Source organism: Vespa mandarinia, chromosome 20, assembly GCF_050613455.1.
Source record: "Vespa mandarinia isolate Hongniang chromosome 20, ASM5061345v1, whole genome shotgun sequence".
NCBI lineage: Eukaryota > Metazoa > Arthropoda > Insecta > Hymenoptera > Vespidae > Vespa > Vespa mandarinia.
In genome coordinates this window covers 3,900,001-3,918,085 of record NC_140829.1, presented here as the reverse complement: position 1 = coordinate 3,918,085, position 18,085 = coordinate 3,900,001, and the positions used below count along the sequence as shown (strand labels likewise).

At 36.5% G+C, this 18,085-nt stretch overlaps 1 protein-coding gene across 3 annotated transcripts in view; it reads right to left on the bottom strand.

The window, feature by feature from the left end:
* The window catches only part of E75 (ecdysone-induced protein 75), a 152,225-nt gene that overhangs the window by 56,626 nt on the left and 77,514 nt on the right, over positions 1–18,085 (bottom strand). Inside the window, exon 1 of one of the 3 annotated variants that reach the window (XM_035881321.2) lies at positions 2,160–2,364. The exons of the other annotated variants lie outside the window; for them this stretch is intronic. Within the exon in view, the coding sequence (XP_035737214.2) occupies positions 2,160–2,349 (190 nt within the window). The 5' untranslated portion in view covers positions 2,350–2,364. Of the gene's footprint in view, positions 1–2,159; positions 2,365–18,085 lie in introns of those variants that run through there. 3 annotated transcript variants of the gene reach the window in all.

The window sequence follows — 18,085 nt, the reverse complement described above, 5'->3', positions numbered from 1 at the left end:
GTAAGCATGTACCTACGAGAGGGAGAAAGAAGGACAACAAAAATGTATACGTGCCTTAGCATAACCAGAGCAACTTGAGAGATATCCTCGAAGTATGAAAGTACGTATGTACTGAGAAGAATTATATCTGAAAGATTTTTGCCGTTTTAATTGCGTAGGAAGTATGTAAGTATTGCAAGTCAACCTTCGATTGGGATTGCAATGTCCCGTTGCAATTACCTCATCAACTATACGTCTTTTGACCTTTAGAAAAGGAAGAGTGTCGTTGTTAGACTATAGTTTGTTTAACCAATTTCTCTCTCTCTCCCTCTCTCTCTCTCTCACTCTCTCTCTCTCTCTCTTTCTCTCTCTGGAACTTGGTTCTTATTTTGGGAATGTGCGTTCTCTGGTTGTGTAAATATTTTGTTGTAACGTGCCATCGCAGCTCTAGTCCGGATAAAGTGAGGACGAGGATTGCTCAATGACCTCGTTGCGCGTTTAGAACGAGTCCCATTGGGAAATACGGCGCTCCATTAAAAATGTGGGCTAACGGTGCTATCACCAATGAGAATGACAACGATTTCGTAATCTTTTGATTCTTTTTCTTTCTTTTTTTTTTTTTTTTTTTTTTTTTGGTCGTCTAGACAATTTCGCCCGCAAATAATTCCAAGTTGAAAGGAGGAGGAGATAAAGAATAAAATGAGAATTGATATCGGATCGTCGGTCACGTATCCGACCCGTGAAATAGTTGACGCTGCTTCTTTTTTTTCTCTTTTTTTTTCTTTTTTTTTTGTTTTCTTTTTCTTTTCTTTCTTTCTTTCTGTCTTTTTTAAAGAAGCTCGAAAATCACAGAGTGAAAAGTTACGGATCGGACACCTGTTTGAGCCATGACGATTCCGCAATACTCCAACGCATCCGTTATACAGATTATCTTTGCGGATTATCTATTTTCTATTATCCTTTTTCTTTTTTTTCTTTTCCCCCCTTATTTCGTTCCTTTACATTTCTCTATTATACGTTTCTCTAATTTTCATATACGATCAATTATATTTATATATATATTTGTTTTTTTTTTTTTTTTTTTTTTTAAATTGGTTGCTACGGTATCGTGAAAAATTTTGATAGGATTATCGCGACAATCCCTGGGGAAAGTATACAGGCAATATGGATGATTGCACGGGTGCATGGCGGAGGAAGGGAAGATCGGATTCAAAAGTGGATATAAAGGGGTGTTTCCTTTTAAATTTTCTGGGCAAACCTGATAAGATACCGAGTAATAGTATTTCTTTTTTTCATTCGTTTCTTTTCCTTCTTTTTTTTTCCTTTTTTCTTTTTTTCTTTTTTTTTTCTTTTTTCTTTTTCTTTTTTTTTTTTTTTTTTTTTTTTCAAAAAGTTTACAGATTACATCCATGAAATAACAATCAAGAACGATCGACACGCCACCGAGAAGCAAATGAAGGAAACTTCTAGCCAGTTCTCGCATAAGTTCGTGGCCGATAGATGGCAGAACAGTTGGCCAGCACAGCCCGCGGACAATGTCAATGTCAACGAGCACGTGAGCCTTGCTCTTGCTTCAAGAAAAATCGATAAGCCTCGGCGTTGAACCTTTTTCCAAGAAAAGTGGAGAGGGAGAGAAAAAAAGGGGGGGCGGGGGAAGAGAAAGAGAGAGGGTAGTGCCAGATAAAATGCATTTTGCCAACGTAAAATATCTCGATGACGATTTGTAAAAACAGAAGAAACAGAATAAAAAAAAAAAAAAAAAAAAAAAACTCAGCACTCTTCTATGGAACCTTACATTTACGAATCCTAATCTTACGACGCTGATAAAAACTCACGATATTACATGTAATTATCTATTCCCATTTGCGACGTGACACGATGAAATAAATAATGACCGTACACGTTTGTGTAAAATTCACAATGGTAAATAAAGTGACGACGAACGGACGGACAATCGACGATGGATGAGCAAAATGAAAGAAAAAGAAAAAGAAAAAGAAAAAAAAAAAGAAAAGAAATAAGAAAGAAGAAAAAAAGGAAAAAGAAAAAGAAAAAAAAAAAGAAAAGAAATAAGAAAGAAGAAAAAAAGGAAAAAGAAAAGAAAAAAAAGAATCGAAACCTATTGATAACGAATAATGTATGATATTTAGCTGTGCTATCTCCGAAGGAATAGGACGAACCTTTATTGCGTTGATGCCGCCCGATGTCGACGATGACGACGTTCTCGTTCGGTTGTAGAACGATAGAAGTCTCGCAGAGCTCGATCGGATCCATCGAAGCGAGCTCGATCTCTTCGCTCGGAAACAAAGCTGTTAGTACGGTCCTTTTACTCGTATCACCATCGCGACGATTCTCGACAATCCCTGACATAGTTCGTGCCAGATGACAACGTGCTGTTCGGCGCGCACTGTCGCTGGAAACGCGAAGAGGATAGTTGCTAGCTAGCTAGCTAGCTAGCTTAGCTAGCTTAGCTAGCGAGGAAGCGAGCGAGCAAACGAGCGCGCGTACTCGAGGGTTGATGTCCATGAATGGAGGGGGATGATCGTTGGGGGTGGCTACGTTGCCCGCGCTTGCGCCGATCTACGTGATAACGTCGAGAGCCTGGTGCTTTTCTAAAGGCACCTTCCGGTTAAGCTAGGATTACGTTGTCTAAAGAGGATCGCAAGAAACACATACCCTCTCTTCTCCTCTCGGCAATCTCTTGTTTTTTTTTGATGACGCACACCTTCCCCGATCAACTCCTGTTGCAAGACGTAGGAAGTCAAAAGAGCAACGCATGCGTTGCTCTATTCAAAGGGGAAAAGAAAGAAGCTCCCATACCATGAATGAGGGGGATTTTGAAGACACTAACGAAACGAAAGAGACACTACTTTACTTTTCTTTTGAAAGTTCGAAATAGCTTTGGCAAAAGTACACGAGAATGTGCATTAAGGAGTCATACGCTTTTGTTTTCCTTTTAAGCCTCTTCTTCCATCTTCGAATGAATAATCCTTTCCTTCCTTTTTATCATTATCACGATGCTCTCCTGTATTATGGATTAAACGGAGAATTCGCGGTGTCGTTTTAATAATGAAAATTAAAATGACTCACGCTTTTTAAGAGCTGCGCTTAATAATGACGTAACTTCCAACTTACCTGTAACAGAAAACAAAAAAACAATGATAATAATAATAATAATAATAATGATAATAATAATAAAGAATGGAAAACTATTAATACAACATACGATAAATGTCAAAATAGAAGGGAGAATCTAGGCATAGATATAAGCAGTATATAGTTTTACGAGTTCCCAACACGTCCCCTTTTTTATTATGAATAGAAAGTGCAATAAACTCGTATACCTGCTGTTCGAACCATTGCACCCTTAACAAAGAACCCTTCCTAACCGTGACTACTCGATAGTTAATCGATTACTTACTTTTCTTATCTCGTAGGATCATTCGAATCTCGCGCCGAAAGACGAACTTTTCGTGATAACATTTATCTCTGGCAGAGAAATCTGTCAACCTCTCAGGATTATATCGACGTTGAAATTTTCTACCTTGCCGACGGAGTTCGCGAGAGTAATATTCGCGAGAAGGTCGGTGGCGCCTCCGTACGTGAACTAACAGAATCTTTCGTTATCGTTCTTTATACTCCTATCTATGTTGTATATATGAATATATGTGCATGTATACTCTGGGCTGCGCGTGAACGTAAAAGGTTGCGTCTGGTGTAATGCAGTACACACACACACACATATATATATAACGTATGTGTGTTACCTTGGAAACTCGAGAGAAATATTAACACACATATACACGTTGTATATAAATCTATATAAATAAATAAATAAATAAATAAATAAATATATATATATATATATATATATATATATACATATATGTGTATGCAGTACATATACTACATATAGTATAGGAATGTATGTGCTCGTAGAGCAAAAGCAATAGAAGCAATACATAGCAGCAATATCAGCAATAGCAGTAGTCGCGCCAGGGTTCGATGACCGGGCACGAAGGAAAAGTGGGACGAAGCGAGCAACCGCGAGGCCTTGAAGGATCGCTCACGCACGCCTGCAAACGTCGTCGCAAAAGTTAAAGCACACGAATATCACCTACCTAGAGACACCTACCATACACATACTTAAGAGAGGGAGGGGAAGGGTGAACACACATATACGACGCGTGATGTTGGCCGCGTGCGCCAACTCGCGTCCTTTCTCTCCGCGATCGTTCTTTCTACGCAAGATCCTACACGCTCCATTCCTATTTACGCTCGTTCCTTCGTTCAGATTCCTTTTCTTTAGGACACCCTAATTTCCTTCCTCTAACCCCCCCACTCTACCCCATCCCACCCCATCAAAATTCTCAACACCCTTCGAACTTTAGCAAAATGAGAACCAAACGCACAGATTTATTACTTTCTTTCTTCCTTTCGTGATCGTAGGGTCATAGAAGGGGATAGGATGGGTGGATTAATAGGGGAGAGATGGTTGAACGAAGTGAAGAAGAAAATGCGTGATAAAACGTTGCTAATACTTTTCCGGACCTTTTTTTTTTATGTTACAGTTATCAATTTTCTACGCTAGATTTATTATAACTTTACAATGGAAATAACTTTTTCAGTTCGATTTTTCCAATGTCAATGAAGCTGTTCGTCGGGTTATTATTCGAGGGGGTGGGGGAAGGGAAAAAAAGAACAGAAAAAAGAAAAAAGAAAAAAAGAGAACAGAAAAATGAAAAAAAGAAGCACCGCAAGGCGCGTCTCGGCCGAAAAAGGATGAAGAAACCGCGAATCCGGACGCGCACGTTGACGATTTCGTCATCGTTCCTCGTGTGACGCACAATCAGCAGAATTTATATAACTTTTCCCCGTTTACGTAAGCCATAGCGATCGAGCACTTCTTTCGGAATTACTTCGAACGGTTTTATTAGTTTGGAAGAGAGAGAGAGAGAGAGAGAGAGAGAAAAAAAAAAGAAATCGAGGGGGATCGGCCGATCGATGGATAGGATCGTAGAAAATTAATGAAATCCGTTAGCTATCCGATGTATAAATAGGTATTGGTAAAGTATAAAAGAGACATTTTGGATATGCTGGTATATTCCTATCGATACATAACCCTCACAATGAGACTACAATAACCATATTAGGGGTTACTCTCTATAAATGAAAATTAAGGACCTCTCTGTAAAACTAGAAATAATCTTGGACGCATAAATCAAGTGGCACCAAAAGGAATATATCGCTACTAGGTAACCACCAACCTCTATGGGCAGGTTGTGCTTTCGCAAATGAAATGGCAACGAGTAACAGAAATAATTGCGTTCTGCGGGTACATTGCACACGATTTAGCTACGATACGCAGTAGTATGTATGTATGTATGTATGTATGTACATATACATACATATATACATGCGATTCATTTGAAACTTTCTGATAGGATTCGATTCGATTTCGGATCGACCTTTAAGGATCCTTAATACCTGCACGTAATAATAAACCATTAACGTGCGAACTAAAGTAATAAATAGATCCGATAGATAAGTTAGATTCTAACATCTCACGTTATTCATTGCGAAAGTTATTGTGTCTGGCGGAAGTTGAACGAATCGCTTGCTCACTCGCTCGCTTGTTCGTTCGCTCGCAAGGCAATTCGGAATGTCAACAACGCATTGCGTCGGTGACGTCGAAATACGTCGATGTAGCTCTAGGAAAGTGAAAGCATCTATATATGTATGTATATGTGTGTGTGTGTGTGTGTGTGTATCGATGTATCTATATACACATGTACGGCAGCATGTCGCAAAGCGCGACTCGATGTATGTAAGCGCATCTAAGATCGATGACTGCAAAAGCTGATCATCTCTATTTCGAGAGAATTTCAAAGTTATCTCATAATACAATCGATTAAGAAATGATTAAAATTCATTGGACCGGAAATGCACTATTACAAATTCCAAATACAAAGGATTATTTAACTTGATAATTCGCGATACTAATATAAATACTTTGATTCTTTCTTGAATGAAATACATTCGTTCTTTGTATAGTAAAATTAATAATAAAAATTACGTATTGTAATGAATTATTCAATACGAAAGAAAATAATTATATTTTATGAAGTTTTCGTGACAAAATTTCGTATAATATAACGTTTGATATACTCGTAATCGAGTAAAACGTAGCTAATTAAAAAAATCTCCGTAATAAGAGACGAGTTACATTGTTGATTCGAAATGATTGCCGAATTTTGGCGGGAAAATCCGAGAATTTGACGTATGCAACGAAGTCAGCCAACCAGCCAAGCCGGTTATTGGTTTACATGCGCGTAATACGGCACGTTGAAGAAAAATTACGCAAGGGACGGAAAGCGAAACGAGTTCACGCGTGCTTCGAAGGGTGTTGAGAGAACAGGCTTGAGCGAGTATGTGTCATTGTGTATGTGTCTCTCTGTATACACAGGCGTTAACGCTCGAGCGCGAAATGGCAGATCGATCGGTAGGATAAGAGAACAGGGAGCAAATAGAGAAAGCACGTTTGCTATTCTCTCTTTTCTTTCCTCCCCCTTTTGTAATTTTTTTTCCTTTTTTCTTGTTCCTATTTTTTTTTTTTTTTACTACTGCACATAAGGCTCGGCTTCTCCCCCATTCTTGACGGGTTCGACGAACTCGACTTTGTTGCTTTTTAATGAAATTAACGTCAGCATATATACACATATATGCGTGTGCGTGCATGCGTGCGTGTGTGTGTGTATATATGTACGTATGTTCATAACGAAAACTATAGTTACTCTAACAGATATAGATTGGAAAAAAAAAAGAAAAAAAAAAATATTTTCAAAAGAACTCGATTTACTAATTTACTCGGTCCATCGAAAAAAAAAAAAAATATATATATATATATATATATAGAAATATAAATATATAATTAACATAAAATAAATATATATTAAAAATAAAAATATATATATATAATATTTTATTTAAACGTATCTACTCGATTGATATTTTTGGTATCACGTATATAAACAACGTATCGAAAGATTCCCGGACCTTCGATTTTCCGATATTCCAATATCGATAAGAACGGAATAAGAATGTGTGGGTTTAATCCAAGTAATACCAGGTACATATCTGTACGAGTATATTTCTATGGCAAGCTGAAAACAAATGGATTAAACGGAACGGAAACGAAAACTCGATCGAGTAATGGTTTTGAGTTCATGTAATTTACGTAAGACATTCTCTCTCTCTCTCTCTCTCTTTATGAGTATATGGAATGAAGAAGAGAGAGAGAGAGAGAGAAAAAGAAAAAAAAAAGGGGGAAAAGAATCACTTTTATTCTGAATGCACAGAGAAAATAACCTAGCGGTAATGTATTTCTGTGTCGCGATCGAGCCTCGAGGATATAGGGTCGAGGCCGATTGAACCGTGAAGAGTAAGATCATTGCCCTTACGACCTAATATATCGCTGATTCCTGAAGGGTTGATGGTAAGGGAGGAAGCCCGGAATAAAAAGCAAAGTAAAATAAGTACGTGATACTACGAAACGTAGCCAGATTTTCTTCTTCTTTTTCTTTTTTTTCTTATTTAATTTTTTTCTTTTTCTTTCTTTCTTTCATTTTTTTCTTCTCTTCTGCAAATAAAGAAGGAAAGAAAATTCGTCGAAATTGACTTCAATTGTGATTTACATCAAGCTTTCTACAATCGATTCAACGGAGATTTTTAAGCAGCCCAGAAACGATATCTATCCTACGAAAATCCTCGAAGGAAAAAAGAAAAAGAAGAAGAATAAAAAATAAAAATAAAACTGAAAAGAGAAAGAGAAAAAGAGAAAGACATACATATGTATTGTACATACGAATAAGTACGCGAGAAATAATTATTTACGTAAATGGATAATAAAATACGATAACGAATAACTAAACGTTCGTAATATGTTGGTTAAATAGAGAAGTGTTATAAATGTTATAAACTGCAAGAATAGAATGAAACTCTTTAATAGTCTCACGATTAAAGAAACGGCGAACAATGATCTGCGATATAAATTCGATTATTTTCTCTCTCTCTCTCTCTCTCTCTCTCTCTCTCTCTCTCTTTCTCTCTTTTTTTTTTGTTTTCTTTTTTTTTTCATTCGCGGGAAACAAAATCGTGAATACGAGAAGTGCGTTTACGAAGATATATGCATATATGCAATAGATACATAGGTAAAGCAAGGTAAGATAAGTTAAGTAAGTTAAGTAAGTTAAGTAAGTAAGTAAGTAAGTAAGTAAATAAAGTACGTATCTCTGCATACATATGTAAAACGTCGTAGTACCGCTTTGTAATTTTTCAAGGAGCGAGTTCGCGAGTGGAGATCGTCGTGGATCGGCGCTCTCGTGTCCTTCGAAGCCGGAATTCGCAAGAGTTAAATGGTTCATCGACATCGAAGGAGGATAATCATTTCTCCGTTAACACATTCAACGCCGTTTGCGCTGACTCTCTCGATACGATCGTAATTATTCAGTATGTATTCCCTTTCCGTCGCAATCGTTTGCTGCCCAAGTCATGCGATTAAGCGTTCATGCGTCACTACTGATTGCATCGAGAGAAAGAGAGAAAAAAAGAGAGAGAGAGAGAGAGAGAGAGAGAAGAGAGACCTTCTAATAGCGATCTCTTATCATTAACATCAACTAGTAGTTATAAATGTTATTTGATTGGATCGTACGATTAGTACACCTTTCGAGATATTTCTTTTTTTATATTCTCTTCTGTTTCTTTTCCTCTTTTTTCTTCAGTTTCTTTTGTGTAAAATTCTACTCGCGCATATTTACATTTCAAATTAATTTTGTAAGAATATTTTTTTGTTTGTTTATATATATATATATATATATATATATATATATAGGATATACTTGTATGTAGATAAAAGTAAAATAATATTTTTAATTTTATCGAAACAAATTGTTCCCGAGTCTAATATTAAATTTATCAATAGGTACAATTTCACAGCGTTCGCGTTCTCGAAAGAAGATTCTTGCTACGAAATTAAAAAAAAAAAAAAAGAAAAAAGAAAAAGAAAAAGAAAGAAAGAAAAGAAAAAAAGGAGTTCACGCGTAAAAAAAAAAGGAGAGGATGATCCACCGTCGTGCGATTGCATCGACGTAGAAAGTAAGTTACGACGTATAATACGACGAACGTGAAAGTCGGTACACTATTTCGCACACTTTCCATGAGCTCTCTCGCATCTCTCTCTCTCTCTCTCTCTCTCTCTCCCTCTCTCTCTCTCTTCCTCTTCTTTCTTTCTCTCTCTCTTTCTTTGGTAATAATAATTCTTTTCGAATGATACCCTTAGCTAAGTTGAAAATATATTCTGCTATTTCGAAAGTACGATATTATATATCGAGAGAACGTCATTCTGTCGACTATCTTAGTTGCTTGGTAAATAAAAATATCAGTTGAATGTGAAGAAATAAAAAAATAAAAAAAAAAATAAATAAATAAATAAATAAATAAAAAAAAGAAAAAAAAGAGAAAAATATAAAATAACGATAATCGTCATATTTTCGCATGTATCGTGTATCAAGGTCGATGACGTATTTCATTTTTTTCATATTTATCGCAAACTTTCTTATCCCTTCTAAAGAATTAGTTCATTGCCCTCGATATACGATATCCCTTATCAATTCTCTTATCAACGATGAGAATCTATCTTCGCTAACATAATTTACGTCTAAGTATTTATATGGGAATAAGCGTTTCGCAGAAAAGTAAAAAAAAATAAAAAAAAGAAAAAAAAAAAATAATAATAAAAATAATAATTCTAGGAATTAGATCAAACCAAATTATTTAGTTGTCGAAATCAATCTCTATCGACTTTTTTTTCTTGCGTCTTTTCTTTTTTTCTTTTTTTTTTTCTTAACTCGTGTTTTTTCCCCTCGTGTTTTTTATCTCATATTTTTTTCTTTCCTTTTTTTTTTTTCTTTTTTGTTCTTTTTCTTATTATCGTCAGAACCAATTGAAAGAACTAACGAAAGTTAAACGAACGATGATTTATTACCAATATTTTATCTTCTTTAAGAAATTTCGCACGTTTCACGACGACTACGACGACGACGACGATTCTACGTTTCTCGCAATATCTTCTATTATAAATTTTGAAAAAGAAAAAAAATATAGCACATTGTGTATTGCTAATCCTTTATTTTTCTTTTGTTGGTTTATTTTTTTTTCCTTTTTTATAAACGGTGACCTTTCTTCACTCTCTCTCTCTCTCTCTCTCTCTCTTTTTTCTTTTTTATCTGCTCGTAACGAGAGAAAAAAAGGAAAGGGTACGAAGCTAAGTTTATTTAAAAAAGGTAAAAGGGTTTATTTCGACGAATGAGCACTTTACAAAGGTAACTAAATACTAAAAAGGGTAAACTCTAAAAAAGTGAGACTGTGAAAGGGCCAGAGAGAGAGAGAGAGAGAGAAAGAGAAAGACAGAGAAGAGAAAGAAAACTCTTAAAAAGATTCAACAAGATTTTCTTTATCGCTAGTCGAAGTCTAAAGGGTAATTTTTTTTCGAGGCTAATCCTTTCCGAAGGCACTCCTTACGGTCTTATACAACCCCCGTTGTAAATGGCGTGTACAGACTCTCGTAGGATTAGAACTCGGAGATCTCATTTTTTTTCCCTTCCGTTAACCTTTTTACTCGTTCCCTCTTGCTCTATCTTTATTCTTTTTTCTTTTTTTTTCTTCTTTTTTTTTTTTTTTTTTTTTATCTATGCGTTATATTATCACGGCAATATTTTTACCTTACTAGGTATCTACCCCATAAAACGTTTCGTCACGTTTACTCTCACTCTCTCTCTCTCTTCCTTTATTTCATTTTCTTTTAAGTTTCTGATTTTTTGCTTAAAATAAAGAAGAAAAAACAACAAAAAATCAGACTAAAGGAAAGCAAAAAAACCAGCCTTTTTCAACGACACTTCAAAAGTCACTAGAACGGTCGAGAAGAGAAAAAAATATGGAAAGAAAAAGATGGAAAAAAAAACAAAACAAAAAAAAACAAAAAGAAACAGATGAAAATATTCTCCGACGATGTTTTAAAAGTCACTAGAACTGTCGAGACGAAAAGAAAAAAAAAAAAAAAAAAAGAAAACCAGAAATGAAATAACGAAAAGAAGTTAAAAAAAAAAAAGAAAAAAAAATACTTTCTTCGTAAAACACGTAAATTTTATCCGGGCAACGAAAAGTGTGGAATTTGAAGAGAAAAAAAAAAGAAAGAAAAAAGAAAAGAAAGAAAGGGAAAAAAGGATTCTAACATTGCGTTGATCTAACAATGTAGATACACACACACACATACATACACACACACATATGTAAATACGTACGTAAGTACTTTCACAAAAAAGAAAGAGTTAATTACGTGCTTTTCCTAATTGTAAGCGTGAAATCTCCTTGCATCAACGAATGAACGAACAATACTTTCGTACTATAATGGAACGTATTATAATTTAACGTGCAAAATTTATTCTTCAAGAATTTTATTATATCGATATTATATATTAAACTAAAACTAATCTCAGTTAATAATTTTCCAAATGCAAACGAGATATTGTAATATATATATATATATATATATATATATATATATATATATATATATATATATATATATATATATATATATATATATATATATATATATATATATATATATATATGTACTTATCCCGATGTATCTATAAATGTTTCGAAAGGGAAGAAAACAATAAAATAAAAGACAAGAAAAATAAAAAATAAATAAATAAATAAATAAATAAATAGAAAAATAACTTCGTTGTTCCGCGTGTCGAGAAAAAAGAAAATTTGTAAACGCTGTACTTCGACGTATATAAAATCCAAGACGAGATTATCAGATATCAGAAGGATATAACATTAAAGAGGATTGAGAAAGGAAGTAGAGAGGACGAGGACAGAGAGTAAATCGCGATTAAATATAACATTCAAGTTAAAGGAGATTGTTCGCTAGGTAGGTAGCTAGGTAGGTAGATAGGTAGATAGGTAGGTAGATAGGTAGGTACTCGAGATAATCGAGTAACGAATCGAGGACGAACGGATCTATATCTTGCTCTCTCTCTCTCTCTTTCTCTCTCTGGTTTCATTTTGTTAGCGCATTAGTTAACTTTATCGTCGAATGTCGCCAATAAGATTTCAAAAGTGTTAATATGAAACGAGAAAAATCTCAGAACAATAATGGAAGCTAATAATTTCATCGGAAATAAAATTATAAACAAAGAGTCGGTGTTAAAGATAGGAATGAATGTAAAGAAAAAAGACTAAAGATAAAGAGAAGAAAGAGAGACAGAATAATTTATTCCGTTTGCACGCAAACGAAAATTAAAGAATAACCAAAGAAAAAAAAAAAGAAAGAAAGAAAGAAGGAAAGGAAAAACAACAAATGGGGGAGAAAGGGATTACGAACAATACCGTAAATAAATGAAAAGATCTACGAAGGGATTGTTAATGACGAGAGTGAGTCGTATGTACATACTTTTAAACAAATAAAAATATCGTATCCGATCGATCATCTAAGGATGAACAAGATAAATGAGAAATAACAATAAATAAATAGATAGATAGATAGATAGATAAGTGGATAGTAAGAATAGTAGAAGAGGAAGTGTAGATATATAAGATAACATAGCAAAGTATGAAACGCAGGCTCAGCAGCAACGTATCTAATACAGGGGTGAGAAGGAAGTCTTGCGCTTGGACGGGAAAGGAGCATTTGTTCGAGGAGGGTAGGTAGATATAGGTAAGTTATATGTATAGCTAGGTAGGTAAGCCCTGACGTGGGCTTGTAGATGCACCAGCAGAATAGCTGGACAGAAGGGAAGAAGAAGAAGAAGAAGAAGAAAAAAAAGTAACAGAAAAAGGAGAAGAAGAAGAAGAAGAAGAAGAAGGGAGGTCATAGAGGAGAAGTGGAACGCGTAGCTAAGTGGGTGGTTCAAGGATTGGAACGCGCGTGTAGAGGGAGGACTCGGTTGGATCGCAAGAGCCGAGGTCGCGAGGTCGTTGACCGGCGAGGGTGGCACTCGCCCCTAACTAGGCCACCGATTCTCTCTCTCTCTCTCTCTCTCTCTCTCTCTCTCTCTCTCTTTCTCGATGGCCCAGCCATCAACATCACCTCCTCTTCCTCCTCCTCTTCCTCTTCTTCTCTTCCTCCTCCTCCTTCTCCTCCCTTGAAAATCGCACGGTCCACGACCGTGCGCTACGCTATTTTCGCATAGCTCACTCGACATGGATATATATATATATATATATATACATCTGACTAATGTTCTTTCAGGATAATTTACGTTATCGAGGCCGAATCTTTACTATACCAACTAAACTATCTCTTTCTTTATCAATCTATCTATTTATCTATCTATCTATCTATCTATCTATCTATCTATCCAGTTAGCTAGATAGTTAATTTTCTTCTTCCCTTAATATTTCCTTTGACGTTCGTTCCTCTTAATCAAAGTTACGATTTTATTTAGCGCAAACAAGAGAATGAATGGACCTTAAGACTCTATTCGATGACTAACCTAAAACGTCATCATCGACAAGTTTCTTATACGATGAGTCACGTACGTATATCATGAATCTGAGGGTTACGATATTTGCAAATAGAATGTATACGATTTTTTATATTAAATCAGAGATGATGATCGAACATTTCCATCTCGTTCGTAAAAAAAAAAAAAAAAAAAAAAGAAAAAAAAAAGAAAAAAAATAGAACGCTTATCCTTCCTTATCCTTCACCGTTTATGATCGTCATACATTAAAGAGAGGAAAGAAGAAAATTGAAAGAAAGAAAGGAAGACAAATTTTATATAATTGATATTTAATATCTATTTAATTAGAGTCTTAATTAAAGTTTGTTCTATTCTAATGAAAGATAGAATTTCAAAATGGCAAATGATGAGCAAATGGAACTATTTCTATAAGAGTAGAAATTAATTTAAATATTAGAACGAGTCAAATTTGTAAAGAGTAGAAGAAGAAATAGAAAGAGAGAGAGATAGAGAGAGAGAGAGAGAGAGAGAGAGAGAGAGAGAGAGAGAGAGAAAGAGGGAGGGAGGGAGAGGGAGGGAGGGAGAGGGAGAGAGGGAGAATGAGCAAGGCGACAGGTTGGTAGAAACGCTATACTTAGAACTAGCCAGTATGGGGTAGGGATTGGCTGGTGGGTCAGAGGTCGTTGCCCCGGAGGTTACCGAGCCACCCAGTCACCCTCCGCTTTCCCTTCGACCCGTTATTTTACTTCGCAAACTTCCGACTACTGCCTAGCTGGTGTTCATACACACACACACACGCGCGCGCGCGCACGCGTACGCGTACATCTATCTAATCGTCTCTCTCGATAATCTTCGAGCACAAAATGAATTCTTTTAAATATGTATACACACACACACACATATATATATATATATAAATACATATATATAAACTTTATACTTTATCTACTACTTTTTTCTTCATCCCCTTTTTCACCTGCTAACAATTTCTTCGAAATTTTCCATTTTAACGCTCCTGTCCGACGTTAATGAAATTTTTTTTTCTTTTCTTTTTTCCCCATTTTGTTTTTCTATTTTTCTTTCTTTTTTTTTTTTTAATTATTATTATTCGTCTACGTAAGAACGTGGAAGTGAAAGTCATAAACTCTTATGAAGCTTTAACGTAATGAATTCTAAATTGGATTTCGAGTGGTATTAGATGGAACTTGTCAAGTGTCACTGACTAAGAGACTAAGATACCGATATAATACGTATTAGCGGATCAAGAGATATATCGACTAGGATAAAGAAGAGATAGAGTGATATTAATAGAGGGAAGCTTTACTGATGCGAAAAAAGAAAAGAAATATAGAACGCAGGAAAAGAAATAAACGTTATCGTTAAAAAATCATTGAAGTAATATATTACTACTACTACTACTACTACTACTACTACTACTACTACTACTACTAATAATAATAATAATAATAATAATAATAATAATAATAATAATAATAATAATAATAATAATAACAATAAAACTATTGGCTAAGTAATCAAAAAATTAAAATATATATTCATATGAGATTAATATAATCGATAAATGAAGCGAACAGTGAAGTGAAAGAGAAAGATAAATGAACAGAATAGATATAAAGACAGAGATAGAGAGATAGATAGAGAAAGAGAGAAAGAGAGAGAAAGAAATATAGGGACTGGGCTAAGAAGAAAGAGAGATCGTGCAAGTGTTTCCCTTTCATTGGCATCCGGACGAGCTGCCTTTGGCTCAACTTCCTACCCGGACCACTCTTACTTTCTTCCCGTTGGACCGTGACTCGATAGGAAATTCGAGCGTTTCAAAGACGAGTAGAAAGAGATAAAGAAGAAAAAGAAGAGGAAGAAGAAGAAGAAGAAGAAGAAAAGAAAAAAAAAAGAAAAGAAAAAAAAAAGAAGGAAGAAGAAGATACCAAACCAGCAGAAAGAGAGAGGGATAGGATGGACCGGACCGTGCTCGAACGCATTTGACTCATCCGTTCCATCGAAAGGAGGATGGGCTCTTACATGCCTTGAATAAAAGTGAAAGTTTCGAGAGATAGTCCTGTCTTATGAGAGAAAGAGAGCTCTCGCTCGCTGAAGTCTCGCGTGATCAGGAAAAAAGCGAATCTCACTCTCTTTTCATAATCATCATCATCATGATTATCATCATCATCATCATCATCATCATCGTTCTATTTCCTTTCGTACGTTAAGAGAATTAATTAATTAGTTTTAATTTCGAATAATTTTCAAAGATTAAAAAATAATTTTCATAGAGATCGTATAATTATTGATCATAATAGATCCATACAGATCTTCGTTTCACGAGAACAGAGAGTTTATATAAATTAATGAATCGACATCATCCATTACTTTCTTTATAAATTTATCTAAAGTTATAATTTTGTTTTGTTATTGTTATACGTATATGTAAGATAAAATCAATAAATAATATATATATATATATATATATATATATATCATAACAATGTTCTCCGATAGTTCATCTGATCGAAACAAAAAGGGAAAAGATTAAAAATTGTAAGAAGAGTTGCTTCTTTTATTCTTTTCTGCTTTCCGTCAGGGTTGCCTTTAGGTAGAGAAGAAAACTTCTCGATCGTTTCATTTTCCGCTACAGCGGAAGAAGAACAGAATACCACGAGAGAGAGAAAAAGAGAGAGAAAAAGTGAGAGAGAGAGAAAAGAGAGAGAGAGAGAGAGAGAGAGAGAGAGATACTACACACTTGCTACGACGATAAGCGTCGAAGCTCGAACGTGCGATAAGAGAGGACCCGACACGATTCGAGGTTATTCACCTTGGCGTGCTAGAGCGAGCGAGAGTGCCGCGAGGAGGTGAACAAGGGGAAATAGGAGGAGGTAGAGGAGGAGGAGAAGGTATAGGAGTTAGAGGAAGGGGAGGGGGAGAAAGAGAGAGAAAAATAGGAGGGAGAGGTGGGTGGTTGGCAGAGGCTGTTAGGGTGGAGAGAGAGGAGATCGCAGCTCTTATCGGGCTTCTCTCTTTCTCTTTCTAAAGAGGAGGAGATGGAGGAGGAGGAGGAGGAGAGAGGAGCAGGCGTTGCGAGATTAGAACGACCCCGAGAGAGCGGGCCGAAGAGTCGACGAACCGGTCTCCGATTGGGCGATGCCGAGTCAACGTTCCGCGCGCGCTCTCCGCATCAGGTGGGGGAGGGAAACAGAGAGAGAGAGAGAGAGAGAGAGAGAGAGGACAAGGGTGCATCAATCGAGGTCACTGGGGACCGGGAGGAGGCCAGGCCAATGCCCGGAGCTTTTCAGGTTAGCCATCGTCGACGTACCGTAATTAGAAGAAAATCTACCACAATTGTGATACTAAATGTGACTTTCGACATTAACTTTCTCTCTCTTTCTTTCTTTTTCTTCCCCATTTATGTGTATTCAATCTATCCTTTTTTTTTCCTTTCTTTACCTCCCTTTTTTTCTATCCTTTTTTCTATCCTCTCTCTCTTTCTCTTCTCCTTGCCATCCTCTTTTCCCGCGATATCAAGATAAACGATCAGATAAAATCTTTCGATAGAATACCAAATGGAGAATCTTCAAAAATTCAATGCGAAAATGTTTGCTCAATACTTAATAAGGAAGTCGTTCTGATTTGATCTATTACGCTCGCGTTAGGATAGCCGGAGCTCTGCCACTGGATGTGATCTATGCATACGCGTAGATCTATGGGTGCACGTTGGAATCCGTTTTAAAAGATAACTCCACGGTTAGAACGGGGATAAAAACGATGGACCGATGTAGAACGGAGAGCTGGTAGGAAAACGCAGTGAGGCAGGTCGACTTTGAAATAGGAGGAGGAAGAGAAGGTAAGAAAAGAAAAGAAAGAAAGAAAGAGAAAAAAAAGAAAAGAGAGAAACAAAAAGAAGAAAGAGAAAGAGAAAGAGAAGGAGAAGGAGAAGAAGAGAATGACGAGGACGAGAAGAAATCTCGAGGGAAGAGAGTAGGAGATCACGCGGAAGGTGGAAGTGAAAGTGAGGATCAAGTGATGCGACTAATCTACTTTCTCCGCGCTAGCAGGTAGACGTGGAAAGGTAGAATGAATCAAAAGGAACGAGAGACAGAGAGAAAGAGAGGGGGGGAGGGAGGGAGGGAGGGATAGACAGGGAGAACGCGTAACTCGCTATCGCGCTTACGTAACGAGGCCTACGCTATCATCGAAGAGTAATCCTCTCTCTCTCTCTCTCTCTCTTTCATTTTAGACAGAGGATGGGATAGAAGAGGAGAGGAAGACAACACGTCATAGAAGAGACTCTCTCGACTATCTTTGCTGACTCCGCTCGCATGTTCGCATTCGCGTTCGCGTTTGCAAGCAAGCAAGCAAGCAAGCGAGCAAGCGAGCGAGCGAGCAAGCGAGCGAGCGAGCTAGCAAGCAAGCAAGCAAGCAAGCAAGCACGCACGCACACGGAGAGTCGATATTCTCGGGCGAACGGCCGAACGCGTTGGTGACCTTCGATGGGTTGGAAGAGAACGCGCCGCGGACTCCTGGTGGGGCGAAGCAAAATGCTAGAGCGAAAGAGATAGACA